General features: G+C 40.5%; 1 protein-coding gene and 1 long non-coding RNA gene across 3 annotated transcripts; one reads left to right on the top strand and one right to left on the bottom strand.

Moving 5' to 3' along the window:
• Positions 1 to 5,925: 5,925 nt before the first annotated feature.
• On the bottom strand, positions 5,926 to 21,292 carry LOC121649631. The gene is made up of 3 exons (XR_006012140.1): positions 21,283 to 21,292; positions 16,584 to 16,588; positions 5,926 to 5,993 (listed from the first exon to the last, which is right to left on the bottom strand). It is a non-coding gene; the product is annotated as an uncharacterized LOC121649631 (long non-coding RNA).
• On the top strand, positions 12,032 to 15,534 carry znf703 (zinc finger protein 703). 2 transcript variants are annotated; one of them, XM_042000601.1, is made up of 2 exons: positions 12,032 to 12,673; positions 13,249 to 15,534. In XM_042000601.1, exons 1-2 carry the CDS (start codon positions 12,419 to 12,421, stop codon positions 14,758 to 14,760), a joined length of 1,767 nt encoding a protein of 588 aa, XP_041856535.1. In that variant the 5' UTR covers positions 12,032 to 12,418; the 3' UTR covers positions 14,761 to 15,534. The 2 variants fall into 2 exon arrangements, with proteins under 2 accessions (XP_041856535.1, XP_041856534.1); XM_042000600.1 differs by having other exon boundaries at positions 12,032 to 12,685.
• Positions 21,293 to 21,576: the final 284 nt, after the last annotated feature.

The following is a 21,576-nucleotide window of genomic DNA, read 5'->3' as shown; positions in this document are numbered from 1 at the left end:
ACACTCATTTGAACTCTGGTGCGGACCAAAGAAGGGACCACTGGTCCATTTAAAGTTGGGGGTCTCAGATTGGTTGCTATGAACTCTGGTGAGGTTCACTTGCAGTGTGAAAGCAAATGAACCATCAAGTAAACACATGGGAGGAAGTGACATAGATTAGCTGCCTCTCCTGCTGCCCATACTGGACAGATTCTGGTGATTTTTTTCTACCTCTTGCTTTTTTGTTCTTCTTGGTCAGTAGTTGTTTTGGGGAATGGTGAGCAGTTGTTGTAACTGTGTGACGCTGTTCGTTTGGTCTGCTTGAGTAAAGACTGAAGAGCAATCAAACCAAATGAAGGTGCAACATTTCTCGACATTCTTCACCCAATCAAGCTGAGCCTCCCAGATGTGAATAAACCATTTTGTTAAATTCACTTTCTTCTATCTGTTTTTCCTGGGTCCAGCCAGTAAACTAACCTTAACAACTAGTGGTTTTCCATTATTTATTTTAAAAATAAAAAATGAGCTGCCCAAATGCACATGGACCCAAAATCAAATTGATCACATAAACTTCTACTAAGTGAATAATGCATTTACTCTACTTTACCTCTGGACACATCTGTTTTATATCCACCATAAATGTGATCCTAAGATTCTAAATCTTCTGTAAAGTTTGGCTTTACCTTCTGTTTTGCTCAATTTGTAGATTTTTATGTATAATTACATTACATTACTTTCATGGAAGCAAAGCTGTAAATCAGCTGTAAGGACAGGGTGATGTGTAGATAATTTATTTTTCTCTTGTCTGTAATTTTCTTCTTCAATGCAAGGCAAGGAATCGCTCAGCAGAATAATTTCTCCCTGCAGACCTACTAAAATGAACAACCTTGGCCAGGCTATGGGTTTGGTTTTAACAGCAGTTCACACAAACACTGTAAATCTAAAGCCAAGAGAACCACTGAAAAAAATCTTGAAATTTGCCAAAGCCATGTAAGTCCAGTCAGCAGCCTCTCACTCCAATCATGTCTTTGCCCTGATTCCTCAGACATGAAGCTTTGTTTTCTAACAAGTGGCTTCATTTAAAAACCTATTTACTTACAAAGCCTTGTCAAACAGGCTTCAGTTTCCTGCAACCCTAAGTTTCATTTCATTTCATTTCATTTATTTATTTTTTTTCGAACAAAATTATAAAAAAGATTCTCTTCTAAAAGATAAAATAAAATACATGACAAATCAAGAAGAACAAGAAAACAAGCAAGCAATATCATCCAGTCCCCTTCTTTGTCCCTTTTCCCCTCTTTCATACAATTTGAATTGCTTGCCTGATTACCTTTGTGGTCCGAAAAAAAAAAGGAGCAGGCAGAAGTAAAAAAAACTTTTCAGGGCCTGCTCCCAAAAACAAAAATAAACATACTAATAATAAAACAAATATACTATCAGCTGACAATTTATAACAATCACAGCATTTTCCACAGAAACAAGGTAGTAACAAAGATACAATTTAATCATTATATTTCCGTCCTATATATACAAAATTTATCAGTTTTGAATAGTTTCTTAAATATATTTATTGTTTCACATAGTTTCATTTTATTGTTCAATTTATTCCACAAATTGACTCCCCGGATTGCAGGGCTATGTAGTTTTATGTTTGTTCTTACTGGTTGTTTTTTAAAAATACACATTCCTCGCAGACCGTATCTACTTTCCCTAATCTGAAACAACCCCTGGATACCATCAGGAACCTTCCGATGAATTACACCGTACATTAGTTGTGCTGTTTTAAAGTCAACAAGGTCTTTAAACTTAAGTGCGTTCAGTTTAACAAAGAGTTGATTGGTTGGTTGTCTAAACTCTGCATTGCAAACAATCCTTATTGCTTTTTTCTGTAGAATGTATATTGGATCAGTGTTTGTTTTATAAGTGTTTCCCCAAACTTCCACACAATAGGTCATATATGGTAGTATGAAGGAACAGTACAAAGTGAAAAGTGATGCTTGATTTAGGAGGTGCTTGACCCTGTATAAAACTGCAATTGATTTGGAAATTTTGGATTTTATATAATTTATATGCGATTTCCAGTTTATTTTATCATCTATTATTACCCCAAGAAATTTTATCTCAGTTACTCTTTCTATTTTAGTATTGTCTATCAATAGTTGTTTGTTTGTGTCTATTCGGCGATTCCCAAAGATCATAAATTTAGTTTTACTTACATTCAAGGTTAGTTTATTTTCATCAAACCATTTCTTCAACTTAGTGAGTTCTTTTTCGACGATATCCAGGAGTTGCTGCAGATTTTCCCCACAGCAAACTAAATTTGCATCATCTGCAAATAAAATGATTTTCATGTTTGTTGTCAATTCACATATATTATTTATGTACAAAATGAACAGAAATGGCCCCAAAACTGACCCCTGGGGCACCCCACTTATTACACTTTGTACACTAGACTTAGCTTCATGTAATTGAACATATTGTTTTCTATTTTTTAAGTAGCTATTGATCCAATTATATGCTATCCCTCTAATTCCATATCCATGCAATTTTTCCATTAACAGTTCATGATTCACAGTATCAAATGCTTTCTGTAAGTCTAAAAAAATCCCTACAGCATATTCTTTATTTTCTATGGCCGTTGTTATTTCTTCAGTGAAATCTATTAATGCATGAGCAGTTGTCCTATTTGTTCTAAAACAAGTTGGAATCAGCGTTATAGAAAATTAATGAATGTAAAAAAACACAGTATTTTCTTTAAAGAGACATGTACAGTGATGCCTTACTTTATTTTTAATCTTAAAGAATGTATTTAGCTAATCAGTAATGATGGGGCCCACGGTGGTGATGCTCTACTGGTAGTCAGTAATGTTCCTCATTACTTGTTGCATGGTGCTTGCATTGGAGCTGTCTTCATTGCATTGCTTGTTCCCAAGCTTTGCCAGAGTGATACCTCCTTGCAAAGTGGCCCTTGCTTTCCTGTGTTCTTCTCTGTCTTCAGACCTCAGCACTGTATCCTGGGGATCTGAGCAGTTTCCACACCCTACTTATGGTGAGAGAATGTTTTGATTTGTTTTTTGATGGATGTGATTACCGTGCAGATAAGACATAACCACTTTGGTGTGGAATCCAATGTCTAGATATTAAAAGAGTTCAAATCTGGTGTCCTCAAAGCAGTCCTGCAGGGCTGAGGAAGCTTGCTTCTTATATGTTTTTTGTTGTAACAATCAAGTTTGTAGGCTGGAGTCAGGAATAGGGATAGGTAGTCTGACTACCAAAGATTTTTAATTTTTTTTTAATTTAACCTTTACTTAACCAGGAAGTCCCACTGAGATTAAAAACCTCTTTTGCAAGGGAGTCCTGGCCAAGAGGCAGCAAAAAGTATCAGTATCAATGTAACTATTACAACAATGAACAGTTAAAACGAACAATTAAAATTACTTACAAATTATGAAAACAAAAAAAGATGAGAAGAAGACTGAATCTTATAAGCTCCTTTGTATTGGGCGTTTTCTTTCTCATTGTTTTGATGTCCACATTCATGTTGAATTAGCAAAGACCACAGTCTTTTGGTTGGAGTAGCATAAATCACCTGCCACAATAAAACAAAACTCTTTGGGTGTTTTTTGCTGCATTCATATGGCATCATGTAGCTTCCCCATGGCTAGCTTGGGGTTAATACGTGGGTGGACATGAACTGCAGTAAAGAAGACATTTGTGAATGTTTGGGGCTGGTCTACGTTGGAGTATTCCAAGTCAATTAAACAATGTCTCTCAAGTTTGTGCATGGATTGTTGGGAATGTTAGCAAACTCATCTTTTCTTCTCTTACCAAAGCTAGCTGAGCATTAATGAGGAAGATGCTGGGCACAGGGGGTTTAGTCATAGCTGACCTCATGTCCCAGCACTCTTCCTCTGCTTCTTTTTTCTCACTCTGTTTTCATCTCCTCCTGATGGTTCTGCTGTTCTCTGAAATCTCTGGGTGCACATCCAAAGCAACAAATTTTGGGTGTAAGATTTCTACATGTATGTTGGTTTTAAACAAGGAAAGTTGTGTCTTTTATGTTGAATCTATCTTTGCATCTTGTTTGTTTTTAGTAACTAAATTACAACATCTTATATTCATATATATTGTTTAAACTGCTCTTTTACCTGTTCCCTCAGCAGTCAGTCCTCAGGACTAATTTCAGGTTCATAATTTTAGGTCCCACTGTCCTGAGTTCATCCTCAGCTCCTTAACTCGAAGGCTATTAGATTTAGAGAAAAATGCCAGTGAGATGTTTTTCTACCAATTTGGTGTGTGATAGTATAAGCTCAGTTTACTGTGTGTGCCAGTGTGAGCTTTCAGGCAGTTTACTTCTTGCATACTATACATATACCGTACTTCAAGGATTATTGAATGTAGTTTTGTGTCTAAATTCATATTTGTGCAGTCATAGAAGGCTGTACAACTGATCTTTAAAAGAGGCACACCCTGCAGAAAAGATGGATGAAGTAGGGTTAATTGCTTACTTAATCCCATTAACCAAAGACTATAAACAGAAATGTACAGATATGGTTAAGAAGGGAGCTGTTGGTTTTTTATGTGTTGTATTTTATGTGACCTTAGGGAATGATGCAAACCTTTGAAAAAAAAGGGCATAACGATCCTTCTGTAACATATTACATTACTCCACTGTAAAATGTGTTTTGAAATTGTTTCACTCACTTATGTGTGAAAGGCCTGTTTTTGGTGCTCCTTTTTCCATCGTAGCCAATGTTTCCTTTTCCTATTAAACAACAACGGCTTTATTGTAGAACGGACCCTATTACACAAGACAGTTTTAAACTTTTACTAACTGACCAATCTGCAAAATAGTTCATTAATTTATCTTTTCTAAACAGTATGGATTGTGTGGTCAGCTTGGAGCATAAACAGAGTGGTAAACTGTTCTCAACACAACTTGTCAATGATATCTTTTTTTTTTCTTTTTTTACATTATGACCACCCACAGAGAGTAGATAAATATATAATCCCTTAAACACTCACTTTTTTAAAATAAAATGTTTTATGGATAATCAAGGCAGAAACTTTCCACATAGAAAAACTATGTGTGAACCTCAAAATCTACCTATTTTAATAGAAACAAGCTATATTTTGGGCCCTATGCATTTAGATAGCTGGCAGCTGGAGGTACTCAGCACTCACTGACTCTGACGTCGAGCTTTGAAATAGCAATCAATGCCTTTATACTGCAGGAAGGGCTCGTAAAAGTGTCGTTCGGAGGAATATATGATGTCGTATTTCACCCTCCCCTCCCTATTTTTAAACATTGAGTTACGACTGCAGAAATGTGTAGCCACTAAAGGTGATATGATGTATTTTCTGCCTTGTTCAGAAACCCATTCATCACCATAGACCAAAAAGAAAACCACACTTACTCCTTCACCCTTTCTCCTTTCTCTCCCATTTTCCTTCACGTCAAACCCCCACAATCCCAAACCCTGTTGTTGTACACTGTCCTGGGTAATTTACGACACACAAGTAGTACAACACTCTGGCAGGAACTGCAAGAGCAGCTTGCTCTCCTGGCAACTGAATAGCCTTTTACAAAAGACCAAATGCAGCCAAGTCATCTGCTGTTGCGTAGAGAGGACAAAGCTGGACAGAGACTTGATCAACCTCCAGAAGGAAGAGAAAGAATGAAGAAGTGAGTTCCAGATGGGTGGCTGCAGAGCAGTCTTCAATATTGCTCTTGCTTAGGGTTAGCATATCGAACAGGACAGTGTAAGGTCATAACCACTTACATTTTATTGATGAAAAAAATTGGTATTTACATGAGACATCGTGCTCTTGGTTTCTGTAATATTTACAGATTAAATCTTGTGGGTTTTATATTTCATCTTGAACTTGATGGTGAAGTTTTTTTTTTTTTTTAACATCGTTTTAATCTGAAAAATATTTTTGAAATAGAAGCTCTAATAGCAAAATTATCCCCATCTCCCCATAGGAAAGAATCCTTTAAAAAATTCCTGGATCTAGGCAGCGATCCAGACCACTCCCAACATGTAATCACTTGTTCCTTATTCCATTTTTGAGATTTCCTGAAATTTTATCAGAATCCATCCATAACTCTGAGTTATGTTGCAGACAGACAGACAGACGGACAAACCAATGCTGTCAAATACATGACCTCCGCCTTGGTCATAATATAAAAAGTATACTTGATTTAGATTATTGTTCCTAGAATTTTCTAAAAGTTGATTTTACATTAAGACGAGATTTTTCTGGTCTTCAGTTGCTTTATTGCAGAGAATTCCAAGAATTATGATGGACCTATCCTGATAATTCATACCTGCCCTTTTCAATGCTTTCTTTATTATTTTTATACAGTCTGTCATTTCTCTCCTTAACAGAAGCTGTCCTCAACCATTCCCAACCACCTGATCCACTTTTAACTGATGCTTTCCACCTCTTCTATGTGCTGTATGCACTATATTTGAATTAGGAATACTTCAAGAGAGAAAACTTTTTTACTTATTGTTGCTTTATTCTGTAGAGAGCAGTATTTGCTGTTTGACTGCAGCTCATAACCTGCATTGCATTCCATCCAACTCGCTCCCTTTTCTGCTTTGTAACCAGCACACTATCAAGTGTAGCTAAAATAAATCAAAAGAAGCTGTAATAATTACTACCACAAACAAAGTTGTTTCTACTGCTTTGTTTTCTAGTCACTGAAAAGAAGCATGTGTGTGTGTGTGTGTGTGTGTGTGTGTGTGTGTGTGTGTGTGTGTGTGTGTGTGTGTGTGTGTGTGTGTGTGTGTGTGTGTGTGTGCTACTGTTCCAATGTGTTCCCAGTGTCTGCCGACAGAGGATTAATCTTCCCAGCTGAGGCAGTAGCTAAGGTCAGCAAGGGAAATATTTCATAAGTGTCAACTTGGCCCATAGCCCTCAAAGCACAGTTCAAAATGAGAATGCACGACTGCATAACAAACGGCTGTGTATGACTTTGCGTTGCTCACATGGAGAACTTCGTAGGAGGGAGGGGGTGATATATGGCAGTGTTTCACTTTCATGTATTCATGTGCTTGTGAATTACTGCCAGGGACAAGCATGGTACTTTGTCACCACAAAGACTCAGTTGAGAAAAATAATTTGGCCTCACCAGAACTGTGTATGGAATGCTTTTTCCCATCTCTTCTGAAACTCCTTTTATAAAAAAGTATTTCCCACTTTTGCTGGACCAGACATGACGTTTAGGTCACCAAAAAAAAAAAACAGAATAGTTTTAGAAACCCTGTTTAATGTTTTTTTTTTTTTTTTTATGTAGCCTAAAAATTTTTTCCAATTTCCTGTGTTTAACTCTCTCTGTTGAAGGTTTTCTGCTCCTGCTGGGACCTAGGGCTGGCATGTACATGCAGAGACATTATTGGCATGGGTGAGCCAATTCAATAACTGTTTGTTTGATGTGGCACGCCTGAGAGAGGCTGATTTATGTTGACATTGACAGACTTAATAGACCGATACCACCCCTTGTCAAATCAAAGCCATGGCTAATTACATGACTTTGCTTCACTGTGGCTTGTGACGATTGACATTTACTGCTGAGACTCGCCTGTCTCACCTCTCATGTTGTCTTCACTTTTGTTTAGCAGGAGCCTTGTAGTCCACAAGGTCACAAAACCCAACAAGATGTTCTTCTGTGCATGGCAATGGAGCTGTGTTTAAGTTTTTACATTGTCCTTTCTTTTCTTTTTACCTCACTAAAAGAGGGGAAGGCACTATATGTTCTCAGCTGCACCCCATCAAAAACAGTTGGATGATAGAGATGCTGAGGTAGACTCTGACTATGGCTAGAGAAAGCAACACTGACTTAAACAAGCTGGAGGAATGTTTGGGAAGATTTCCTTTGCTTGGCCTGTTGTTGTTCCTTTTACCAGATGTGTCATGGGTCCAGCTTGTGAATACCTTGATTGTGCTGTTGTCAAAATAACGTCCCCCCACCATATGATCAATAGAAAAGTAAAAAAAAATGTCCTTTGATGTCATGTCAAATTTCACACAACAATACTGGATGATCTGATTTGGTGCAGACAGTGTCTGGCAGTGCAGGACCCTTTTCCCCTCCACCTTCCCTTTCCCCTCCTCTCACTATGCTCTTGATAACTCCTCTGTATGGAGGACAATAGCAGCTTTGTTTTCCAAGCGTGCAGTGAGGACTTCAGGTTGCATTGGTGTGGGCGTTGTGCAGCCTACGTGCTTGTCTGCGAATGAATTTCAGGTGTAGCAAGAACGACAAGGAGGAACCCTGTGAGGTCGGAAATAAAAGTGCCGATCTGTGAACACGGAGTGGAAGCCTATTATCCTGGTGTGATTATAATGCAGACAGATAGACGACAGGTAGGCAGAGTGGATAAGAGCGTTAGCTTGTGAGACGTGATGAGCTGACAAGAGAGACAATCTCCCTCCTAAACTGAAGAGATAAGGCTGTCAGCCACAGCTCTGACTCTGACACACAGATTTACCATGCAGGCAGTCAGATAAATGGCACTCTGTAAGAACTTCAAAAACACACACTTTAAGATGTTATCATGTATGCTGGCCTGTCTGTTTATGTTTGTGTGCGAAGGCTACATTTTCACATTTGAGTGCATGCACACTCAGCTGTGAAAGGATTAGTACGTGTATGTCAAAGATAGGGAAAAGGCAGCCGCAGAAAGACAAATGAGGAAGTGTGAATACATTAAGAGCACTGTGTAGATATTGTTTGTGGACCTTTCAGCTCAAGGAAATCCTTGTTTCAACATTCTGTCCTGCCTGGAATGTTGCCTGTGAGGCTCTTTTTAAGTGTTTGGGTCTAAATGCCATGTCTGCTACACCCCATGAAACTGTCTTAATCCACTTTTTTTCCCCCTTTGGTTTTATTACTGCTACAGAAAACACTAGAGGTAAAGCAGAGCCCTAGCCCCGGGCCTCTATTCCCATTCCACACACCCCATAAGTCAGTCACAGATAATTAAATAGGAGTTATTTACACTCGTTTTCCCTCCTTTGCCTCTCTGCTGCTTTTATCATTTCTCTCTCCTTCTCTTTGTACAGTGCTACACGCAGCCAGACCTTGTCAAAGTCTGGCTGACACCAGCAAAAGCCTGTTGAAATATAATAACTTGAAAATAAAAAGGGAGGTGGAAGAAACAGGACTCTTATGAGCTCACATCAATGTCAGCCCCTCATTAAACAATCAGACAGAGCATCTACACAATGCTAATCCCCCTGTGCGCCACAAAACGCCTCAGCACTTCCAAACATGGAGCAAAGACAAACGAGCACATGAGGATTTGCTCGAGCCAGGTTTGAAGAATTCAGCTGCCTAATGTCAGCATTATATATTTACTCTGGAGTCAAGCAAACGGCAGCTTTTCAACACAGGGATGAATTAGACCCCGCCACAGAACTATGGCGTCCATTACAGGCCTCTGCAGCTCTATAAATCATAGGATCACAGGGGCATGTGGGGTCTGCTCCTCCTCAGCTCCTATCAGCCCCATCCTGGAGGTTTTATATGGCTGTTCCAGCAATACCTATTGCTTTGATATAGCCATGGAAAGGCATGGAAATGCCTCCAGGACCAAGGGGACTTGGGCATGCTGAGAAACCTCTTAAACTAAAAAGCTGTCCTTTTAAAATATCCACAACAGGAAACAGCCATCAGTCATCGACACGCCAAAACAGCTGTTACCAGCCTACATCAAGGGGACACATAAAAGGAGTTGCTCCCTGTTGTTTGAGCCCTCCCTTGTTTCATTCTCTCACTGCCTTTGTCTGGCTTTTCCCAGTGCTTTCCTCTTTGGTCTCCTTCAAAACGCCCCCCATCCTGATGCAGCCCCACCTACACCACAGCAGCTTGACATTCTCTCCCTTTAACAAGTGGATGACTCCATGGTAAGTATGAGCACTATCTAAAGTACCACAGCTTAATCAGCAGTGTGGATTCTCAAAAAAGAAAAAAAAACGTTTGCAATTCCCTCAAGCTACCAGCCTCACCTTTAATCTCACAGTGAGAAAGCAGTTGTAATGTGTCACCTGTTTATGTGTCTCAGCCCAAGGTGGGGACAGACAGTTTTAAACAAACAGACGGATTCAAAAGCAGACTGTACGATGTTTTAGACTGGCGGCGTGCACGTTTCAGTTCACATGCTGAGCTCTGTAGGTCATTGAAGCATGAGTGGTGGTGTGTGGGTGATGAGTGATGACTAAGCCTAATGATGACAGGTCAAACAGGGATGTTGCTGAGTGAGGCTGGAGTGACTTCATCCTCCTGATGCCACTTTTCCACTCAGCTGCAGATAAATGGCAGCGGCCATTATAGTCAAGGAGTAGGCTAATGCTGTACAGTCTGATAAGGCCAGCCTGTGCTGTGAAATGCCAAACAATTTAACATATTAAACCTCAGAAGAGAGGCTTGCTTCTAATTTTATTCAGCCAGCAATCAGCGGTTCATGAAACTGCTTCAAACACACAATAATACTGTTGTAATATCCTGGATTACAGATTGGGTACCTTAAGGCTAAGCTGTATAATCATTTGAAGGGGCATTTAGCCATAATGGAATTCCCCAGAAAGTATTTTCTTACTTATTGAAAATGTATTTATGTATTTTAAGCTCCTTAACTCAGTTCTATGAATCTTTAGTGCTAACAAGTTGTTGCACAATATTACACAATATTTTTTCCAATATTTTTTTAGTCCATCTACAAAAAATAGCAAATATAAGACTTTGACACACAGACTATTTTTGCACGAACAAAGTGATTACCAAAGACCTAATAGCCAGAAATATATCATATCTTGTGATGGCTTGCATGACAAGTTTGAAAAATAACCTGGACAGGTGGAGGACAAAAAAGGGGGGAAAAAGAAGTTGCAGACCTAAAATAGTACAGCAGAAGAGCAATACCTGAAAGTAATGTCCTTAAGAAATAGGGGGGAAAATCTAATGAAAAACTGACAGGACATGAGAGATGTGTCTATACCTTTAGTATACCCTTTCACTGTTCAGTCTGAAGGAGTGATGGATTCTCCCCAGAGCCTGAACCTAAACAATACTGAAGCAATGTGGGATTATCTTGACAGAGAATAAAACCAAAAGGCCCTCAACATCCAAAGAAGAGATTTGAAATGTCCTTTAAAAAGCACAAAGAACTATTCCTGTAGACTAATTGAATAAATGATAAGAAAGCTTGTTTCAGAGGGTTCATACTATGTTGAACAAAGTGGTCACATCAGTAAAGCTTAAAATAAATTTAAGCTTATTACAATAATTTTTAAAAACATAGTTTTGCCTTACATATGTTTTTTTGTTTATCTTTGCACCGTTCAGTATCCCCGTTTTCCTTAAGAAATGAGAGGTAGCTCCAGACTTAAACAGTAAAGCTAGAGAGGTCTTAATGCTTGTAAAACTAAATGTTTGTGGAACGTGTGAATGAAAATGCATAGAGATATGGCACACTATCACAGTCAAATATATCACACTTGAATCATGTGACTTTGCCTTAAACTGGATAAACTGAATTAAGTCTGGCAGCGATGGCAGTTTTGTTACTATAATAAAATAAAGCTATTAACATACCAGAAATGTTTAAAGACAGTAGGTTATCATTTCGATTTAAATTCAGTTCTTTTTGCAGGAATAAAGTGAGTACAATCCAATGCAAACTGTGCAAGAAGTTGATTCTCTATAACTTAAACTTGACAAAATGTGTTCACACAGTTCATTAAATTTAACTGTGGCCACTTTTCTCTGACTACTGTCAGATCTATTGTGCCATATTTTATTGCTACTTTAAGTTCAGTTTGCATTTGGCTTATTAAGGCCACTGACACAGATTTCCATCCACATTACAGCTCAAGCATGAGGGTGAGGTCAGGCGACAAGACACGCCCCTTTCATCGCCCCTGCCCTGCTTGTGAATGCGGGTACTTGTGATTGGATGGCGGCTGCTTGCTTTGAAATCCCTCCCCTCACATCTTTACTGTGTAGAAGTGAGAGACTGTGAGCCTGCTGCAGTGGGAGAGCATCACGCACTCCGGAGGACTGTCGCACACTATCTCCTCTACTACCTCCTCTGTGGGGTTATTCCGCAACTTGTCTCGGTTTTTCATGAGAAGCGACTACTTTGTTGTTTTGGAGTTTTTGTGCTTTTTTCAGGACCGGAAATAATAAAGGAATATTTAGGAATAATTAGTTGGATTGTTTTTTTTTCTCCGAGGATGACGTTTTGGCAATTTTTTCGTCTATAGAGACACCTTGGGTCCGACACGGAAGACCGACATTGCGCTCTGCCATTTTGGATTACGGCACTGTATTTCGTTGAATTTATTATCATGAAATGTGCAGGCAAATGAAACTTAATCCCGCGTCCACTCGTTGTATGCCTTCAGTTCATTCCGCACCCAGATCCAGATGAGAGATCTCCCCGGTGGACCTGAACCGCTTTTACGCATCCAGTCCCAGGAGCGCAAAGACGCCGATTTCAGCGGTGATCCACTGCGGAGAGGAACCGTGCTACCGTCCGTTTCCACGGCCACGTCTTGTCCATCTCCTTCTGACCCTTCTCGCCAGGCTAAAAGGCTTCCTATTCGGATCGTAAAGATGTTGACAGCGCACAGCGGCCACTTGCTGCACCCGGAGTATCTCCAGCCGCTCACATCCGCGCCTGTTAGTATTGAAGTAAGTTAATAAAAAAAAACGACATAGAAAATTCTCGAAGTTGTGTTGTTGTAATTCGATGGGATTTTTCTTAATGTCTTAGTCAGATCATTTAGAGCATGTGCATTTCTATGAATGTTGGACTAAAATGCCGTTTGTGACGTTTTTACGCACAGCCATTCGTTGACAGTTTTTAAATTTGTGCTGCGAATAATATGCTGCAAAATTCTTATTAACCGTTTGCTTGTACAAAGCGAACATAATTATACGATATATTTATAAACACTTAATTTATTTATTATTAAAGTGTTCTTTTTTTTCTTCTTCTTTTTCTTTCTAAAACTTTTCTTAAAAAAAAAAGTTTTCTCCGTCTTCTGTCTTCCTTTAATGAAATTAATAAACAGGGCTGATGTTGCTTTAATGAGTTTCCTGCTCTAGTTATGCCAATAATTATATTTTGGGCAGCTGTTGCATATTGAGTTTATTTGCATTTTAGGTGATTCAGTATGTCTTAATGATAATAAAACTGAAATCACTTTAAAAGCAGCTGAAGTTCACCATTTTGCCCTCCTTCTCTTCCTCAGTTGGATGCCAAGAAGAGTCCCTTAGCTCTGTTGGCCCAGACCTGTTCTCAAATTGGCAAGCCTGATCCTCCCTCCTCCTCCAAGTTGGCCTCCCTCTCCTCTGGTAGTCTAGGAGACAAGGAGTCCTCCAACCGGTCATCCAAGCCTGGAGAGCAGCACCAGTCCCTAGATGACAAATCCAGCTTTAAGCCTTACTCCAAGCCATCAGGCGACTGCCGTAAGGATGTTCTTGTGACAAAGGGGCCACCAGAAAAAGCAGCTTTTAGGGTTCCAAATGGAGGTTCCAGCGGGGGCAGTGCTTCATGTCCATCCTTCCCTCCCCACTCCCGGTCACCCAGCTCCAACTCTCCCCCCCTGCACACTCAGAGCCAGTCCCATAGACAAAGTCATTCCCCTTCCACACAACCTCCGTCACACTCCCAGGCCTCACACATGGACAGAAAAACTGGGAGTCCAGAGCAGGCCATCTCAGACAGTAACAGCAACAACAGTGCTGGCAAAAAAGACTCAGATGCAGCTAAGTCAGGGATGGATGGGGCTCAGTTAGCCAACTCCAGCCAAGTACGAGCCACTGCTAACTCCAGTAATGCCAGCTCCGCCAGCAGCCCGCGGCCAGAGAGCAAGACTGAAATGCCAGCCTCTTCACAGTCTGGCCTGAGCTCTGGACACATTGCACCAGTTTCGCCTTTCAAACCAGGACATTCTGTTTTCCCCTTACCCCCAGCTGCCATGGGCTATCATGGCTCCATTGTAGGGGCCTATGCTGGATATCCCTCACAGTTTGTTCCTGGTTTGGATCCTACCAAGTCTAGTTTGGGCTTAGGACTTCCAGGAAAGCACCCCAGCTCCAGCCCACTCACTGGAGCCTCTCCTCCATCTCTGATGCAAGGTTTATGCCGGGACCCCTACTGTCTGAGTTATCCCAATACACCCCACCTAGGAGGCAGTAACTGCTCCACGTGTGTCCATGACCCTTCAAGCCTCAAGTCTGGTTTTCCCCTGGTTTATCCCTCACATCCCCTCCATTCTCTACACTCAAGCTCCTTGTCCTCCAGCACCACTCCCTCCCTTTCCCACCCCCTTTACACATATGGTTTTATGATCCCCAATGAGCCGCTGGCCCATGTCTGCAACTGGGTGTCTGTCAGTGGTCCCTGCGACAAGCGCTTTGCCACATCAGAGGAGCTGCTGGCCCACTTGCGTACACACACTGCCCTGCCTGGGATGGTGGACAGTAAGCTGTTGTCAGCCTACCCTTCATCAGTTTCATCAACAGCCTCATGCCATCTCCACTTGCCCCCACCAAGCAGCCCAGGTGCCCTGCCCAGCTCATTCTCCCTCCGTGGTTCCCCTGGCTTGGGCCTGGCCCGCTACCACCCGTACAGCAAATCTCACTTGACTGGAGCCCCAGGACTTCCCATGCCATCTCTCCCCTCCTCCTCAGCCTATTATTCACCCTATGCCCTCTACAATCAGAGACTGGGTTCAGCCTCCGCCCTGGGATACCAATGATATCCCAAATGGTGCAGAGGCCCACAGACTGCAGGCATCAGCTGGACTCTCTAGAGCTGCCCTGAAGATGGATTGTTGAGACTGAGGTCATGTCATGCCTGCTGGCCACCCTGCCAGGAATAACACCTGTTAGCCTCAGGATTGTGACTGGTGCTCCAAAGGCAAAAGCCTGTGATGGATCGTGTGCTGCAGAGAAACAACAGACTTAAGTGATTAAAGATGGCTGGAAGCAGAGCTTGAAAATGATTAAATTGTGGGATTATCACAACAGTCTTGAGTTTGTTTTCTGTTTTTTGTTTATCCAATATCTGTCTCTGAGAAATTAAAGACTGTATTTATTTTTCACTTAAGCGCTTGGGATTCTACTCTGGGGGTAAATTTTTGCTGTTCAAGTAAATGATTAAAGTACCATTATGCCTATCATACACTAAAAATAAAAAGAAAAAAAGTTTGCACCAGTTTCAAGGCTTTATTCTGGGGACATCTTTTTTTTAATCACGTTTCCTGTCAGTTAGTTTGTTCTTTGTTCTCAACTGTATACAGAGACTCTGGAGAATTGCATGTCCTAGAGAAATATCTTGAACAATGCTGTTATTTTTATTTGTAAATATGCAAAGATGTAATATTTTTTCAGGCTTACATGGGGTCAGCAGGTTGAGTTCACTGATGCAAATGGTGCAGAGATAAGAAAAAATGCACAAATAAAAATGGTGGCTGTGCTATCCAACCGACAGGAAAGGTCCTATTTTGTTTAATAAATGATACTTGATTGCATTTTAACTGGTTTTTTTTTCCCTCATTGAATGTTGTGTTTTGTTCCATGAGGTGGCCTTTTGCACAACTCACAGTAAATCTTTGTAGACTGCAGCACTGCACGTATCTAAGACCATCTATCATTATGGCTATTACAACTGCACTGTGTGCAGTTATATCTAATATTTCATGGCTCATTTCAGTTGACAGGGCTGTCCCAAAGAGGCCAGCCTGGGCAACATAAACCCTGTTAGCTAGTCTCCAAGGACTATCATACCTCTTCCACCTCCTTCTATCACCCACAATGCTTTTGTTGTTGCAAGTGCAGCTTTTAACTGCTGATTCGTGTTTGCAAGGATTGAAAGTGGCCTCCTCAGCAAAGTGGCTGGCTGTGTGAAGAGGCTGCTGGGTCACTGGGACTGCCACAATGACCTGAGGGAGGTGTCGACCCAGGATCTACTCACAGACTGACAGATTAGCCAGCAACACAAAGGCCATAGCTGACAATGGGAGGCGGTTAATAGAGAAATATTAATCAAAGCGCTGACACATCCCCTGAGGAAGGCAGGCTCTCTTACAGGGACCACAAACATGGAAGCCTCTCACCTTATGTGATGAGCCATTTTATTACTGCTTTATGTTACAATGTAATCTACAGTTACTGTAGTACTGTCAGATATTAATTCAGATTGAGGAATTTTGTCTTAAAGCTGCATCACTGTCGTTAGAGTGTTTGGGTTCAGATAACACATCCGTGTCTTGACTTTATTTGGCTGACAAGGTGTAGGTGGTGCAGCGCATCAAGGCTCAAGTCTCCAAGGCAGTTATTGACCCCGACTCCCAGACTCCTCTACTCTCGAGGTTCATTAGCACTCCAGACAGGGGAGAGGCAAGCACAGGTGTCACTTGACAGGACCATTAACAAAATGGATGACCCTCCCAAACCACATCCAGCCCCTGCAACACCAGCAAGGTCACAGTGCCCTAATCAGTGCTCTGGGTAGCTCTTTGGGACACTACACTAATTTTTCTTCTTGAGAAACTAGACACAAGTACTTGCCTAGAACAACACATACTATCTTATTGCTGCTTCTCTGATGGACTTTATAAAGTTGTCTGGACAAAATAGGTCAAGGGTATTCAGATGTTAGTGCAGTGTTGGTCACACACTTCCAGTATAACATACTTTTTTAATTAGTTAAGCAACTGAAAATATATTGGGTGATGTTGCCCCCTAAAGATGTGTTGATGAATTACAGGTGAAAACAGGGGCAGAGACCTATTTTACATCCGGTGTTATCTTTCCCCAGATGTGTATGAGAATGGGTGATGGGTGCTGTTTTACAAACTGTAGGTAGAAAATCAGTAACATTTGCCTGAAAGATAATTCAAACTGGAGGTCACACAGAGGGGAGACCTTTCAATCTTGTTGTGGAGTTTATATTAATTCCTCTGTTGCCAGTTTACACTCGTTCATCAAATGCCTCACTATTCTCTCCATCCCAGCGCTCATCAATCTCCTCCATCTATCTCCCCCCCACACACTCTCACAGCTGAGTCAACACCCACGCACTCCATTTATGTCGCCTTTCTGTGTGTGAGTGTGTGTGCACTTAGCCTCGATCCATTGTCCACAGAGGATGACACATGGGGGTAAATTCTGTGGAACTGTGGCAACAGAAATGTTGTTTTTAGACAAAATTGTGGCTTCATGTTGGAGCAATATCTTAAGAAATTCAAAAACAATTAACTATTTTATATTTTTAGTTTCTTTGGGGGGAAGGAAAGCAAGACCATTTAAATTGTACTCTTGTAAAATTTCACACATTTCTAAAAAAACTGGCCAAATTTAAGGTTTATAGAACATCGTTAAATTAAAAATATAATATTCAAATAAGAGATTTTAGAAGCAGATTTTAGAAGCAGATTTTCTTGCATCATTAGATTAATAAGTTCTAAGTGAAGATGTTTTGGGCTAAAACTGATGCAGACCGAGACCTCCATAAAGTTATCATTAGGTCTTCCCAAGCAAAATTAGGTCTTAGATCACCACTTTAGCCCAAATGCAGTCAGAGAATCACCAATCGGCCAAAAATATTCATCATTGCAAGATTGTAAAAACTATTGTAAAAACATTTACAGTGTTTAATATTGTGCAAATTTCAGGGAGTCTTAGGAAACTTCAGTGGGTAATGATCTTAGTTAAATTGATGTGCTGGTTAGTGCTGTTGCCTCACAGCAAAAAGGTTGCGAGTATGAATCTCAACCAGGGGAATTTGCATGTAATTTAGATGTTTTTCCTGTGCGTGTGAGGCTTCTCTCTATACTATTGGACTTCCTCCCACAATCCAAAAACATGCATGTTATGTTGACAACACTAAATTGACCGTAGGAGTGAGTGTACATGGTTGTTTGTCTCTGTGGTGCACTGGCAGCTTGTTTGATAGCTTACTCCTGCCCGATGCCAGCTGACGTTGAATTAAATAAAAGTTAAAACTAAATACAGATTTAAGTTTTTATTGCAATTTAGACAAGTTTTCAGCTTTAATTAGTTTTGCATTTAAAAAGGCAATGCCTTGTATCTTTTCTTAAAGATTTTCATTATTAAAAGATTTGAGTCCATAAATTCCATATTTAGTTGTATCACAATTTAAACAGATCATTTAAACCACACTTATTTCAATCTTAAAGAAAGAATTTGCATAAAACTTAATCAACTAGCATAGTCATAGAAACTGTCATTTATGAAAATGTAAAAATGAAAACATAGGTTAATATTCAATGTAGCACTTCAGGAATAAACATATCCGTAATGAGAAGCATTGGCTGCCACAGTCATGATGCTGTAGTTACAGAAGTATTCAGAGAAGCAGTAGTAGCATCAGAGGAGGTGGTGATGGTGATGGAGGAGACTAATATTTCCTCTCTGTGTGTCAGAGATGGTGCAGAGTGCCACTGTGAGGTCCTGAGTAGCGGCTGACAGGCTCAGTGATTAATGACGACAGGGTGTGGAGCTGCTCTTCAATTAGACGCCAGCTCTACCCAGGCTCACCATCGCTGATGACAGATTGGACAGAGAGGGAGAGGAAGGCTACTCAGTCTTTCTCTGTCTCTCTCTCTCTCTCGCTCTCTCTCTCTCTCTCTGTGTCTTCGGAACAAAACATTAACCTCAACTCCATGACTACCACCTCTGTGTTTAACATCGGGACACAATACAGAGCCTTCGGCATCCAACAGTGACCGCAGTGTTAAAGCAATCCAGATGGCGTGAACACATCCTTCATCAGGGCCTGTCACACAATCTCTGCTTTATTTCTCCACATAAACCCTTTGACTGACTCTTTTACATGCCTGTTTCAACTCCTCTCTCGTTCACATTTGCAGTCATGCATGCTGAAACGCTCTGTATGAAAAAATAATTACAACCACACAGAAAGAATTCTAGGTTTGATGCTGGTTTCAGTAAGTTTCTCATGTTCTCTTGATCAAATTTAATTAATTGATTGACAAATGATTTTAGAGAATAATCAGTAATGTGCATATACAAGATATATGTAAATTCAGGACCATGTATTAGTTATGTTCTTATTCGCTGTTACAAAGGGGATAAACAGTTTTTGAATGAGCAGATCAGCTACTTACTTATATTTAGTACAATTTACAAATTATTATTGATGTTTAAACTATTTTTTGGCATATTAAAAAGTATGACAATGAAATACTGACAGAAATAGAAAAATAATAACAGCGATAAGGGGAGACTGATCTCTTCCAATTTTTTTTCTGATGTACTAAAAATTTGACCCATTTCAATGATCAGTTGTTTCCATTCCTAGAGCACAAATGTAGCCAATAATTACTGACATAAAAAATGTAGTTATGTGTCTAAATGACAATAATTCCCAAAGGGTCTCTTAGCTTTTGTCTCATGCATTACAAGGAGGAGTTTTTTTTTGTTTTGTTTTGTTTTGTTTTTGCCTTACTTTGCCTCCTCCCCTGTTTATTTGATAATATGAAAACAGCATGAAACTTAATTAAAAACTTAACTCCATTTTTTGTGCACATGAAAGTAACTCCACTGAGTAACACAGTGTCACACAAGTTCCACAAATAGTCACAAATCAGGTGATAACGTTCTCATTTGGAAGTCGGTTGGACACATGAACCAAAGTTCTATTGAAATACCATCAATCCATCAATTTTCTTGCCGCTTATCTGGGGTCAGGTTGTCGAGGCAGGAGCCTGAGCAAAGAAGCCAAGACTTTCCTCTCCCCAGCCACATATGCCAGATCATCTGAGGGGATCCCAGGGCTTTCCCGGACCAGCTGGGAAATGTAGTTCCTCTAGTGTGTCCTGGGTCTTCCCTAGGGTCTCTTCCAGTGGCACATTGCTGGAACACCTCACCAGGGACGCATCCAGGAGGCATCCTAACCAGATGCCCGAACCACTTCATCTGACTCGTCTCGATGCGGAGGAACAGCGACTCTACTCTGAGCCCCTCCCGGATCACTGAGCTTCTCACCCTATCTTAGAGCCCAGTCACCCTGTGGAAGAAACTCATTTCAGCCACTTGTATTCACAATCTTGTTCTTTTGGTCAATACCCACAGCTCATGACCATAGGTGAGGGTAGGAACATAGAATGACCGGTAAACCAAGAGTTTTGCCTTTTGGCTCAGCTCCTTCTTTAACACGAAAGACCGATGCAGAGTTTGCATCACTGCAGATGCTGCACCGATCCACCTGTTAATCACCCACTCCATCCTTCCCTCACACAAGACCGCAGAGATACGTGAACTCCTCCACTTTAAGCAGGACCTAATCCCAACCTGGATATTTTGTTTGTTTTTCATTTACTTATGGAAATAAAACAATTTTCTGTTTTAATTTTTCTATAAAAGTTCACTTGAGATTCACTTAATGATTATGCATAGACGAGGCTAATATCGTTGACATCACACCATGTTTTCAAAACAAGTCCTACCAGGACCTCATTAAATATAATGACTCAGTATAAACGTGATGGAGGAAGGGCCTCTGGTATTAGAAATATATACTTGTTGTCACACTGCGTCTTTAGACTGTTGGCTCAATTTTCTGTTTGCAAGTTTGTAACTTCAGCTTTTCTTTAAAGAGAGATATTTTACGATGTGATTATAAAAATGTCTTGGAAAAGAAAGATAGGAAACAATACAGTTTGTTTTAAAACATAGAAAATAATTTAACAAAGACAAACAGGAAGATAAAAGCTGGAAAGTCTTGCAGAGGCAAAGAGCATGTTCTACCCTCAAAGCACCTTTCAGCCTTTTTGTAATTCACATTGCCTTCTACAACGTCTCCCAGAACACTGTCTCAGCTTAAATAAATTCAGTGATCTATGCAACTAAAATATACTATATAATATTTTGTTATTGGACTAACGTATATTAACAAGTAGCAAAAAGGGGCTGTCAGCTCAGCTGCCTCGTTTCAAATAGAGAAAGAATGCTTTCTATCTCATTTGCAACCACACTGGTCTCAGCAGTTCTTACTTGCCGTCACACAGAAAGCTTCCAGGAGCTGCTGTAGCCTCTCTATAGTTCCTGTGTTGTCAGTGAGTGCTGCTAAAGGACATAATCAACCCCGTAACTTCAATAACAGTATGGAGTTCTGCTAACACTGCTTGGGCTGGATGTCCAGCTGGATTCCATTTGCTGCCACACTACAAGAGTGTGATGAAGATGTCATTGTTGGAAACAAACATGCCTTGGCAGAGTACAAGCAGAAGCACTGATGATCACGATTCATGCAATTGAATTGGCAGCTTAGTTATTTTCTCCTTGTGGAGATCTACTGTGGTCATGATGTTAGCTCTTTAAGCATCATGGGTCTGTATTATGTCGCCCCCCCGTATCAGTATCTTTTCTCTCTTTCTGTTCTACTTCCCAAAGCACTGCACTGCCAGCTCCAGTCTCTAGACGTTCCAGTGCAGCACAGTGGTGGCCTGATTCCTTCACGGTAATAAGCTTCACTGTTTCTAACCTGCAGATGCTGGAAATGCATTTTTGCTTTGTCTCACTGGAAC

The sequence above is a fragment of the Melanotaenia boesemani genome, chromosome 11 (assembly GCF_017639745.1).
Source record: "Melanotaenia boesemani isolate fMelBoe1 chromosome 11, fMelBoe1.pri, whole genome shotgun sequence".
Taxonomy (NCBI): Eukaryota; Metazoa; Chordata; class Actinopteri; order Atheriniformes; family Melanotaeniidae; genus Melanotaenia; species Melanotaenia boesemani.
Note: the sequence above shows the minus strand (reverse complement) of the source record. Positions and strands in the feature narration are given on the sequence as shown.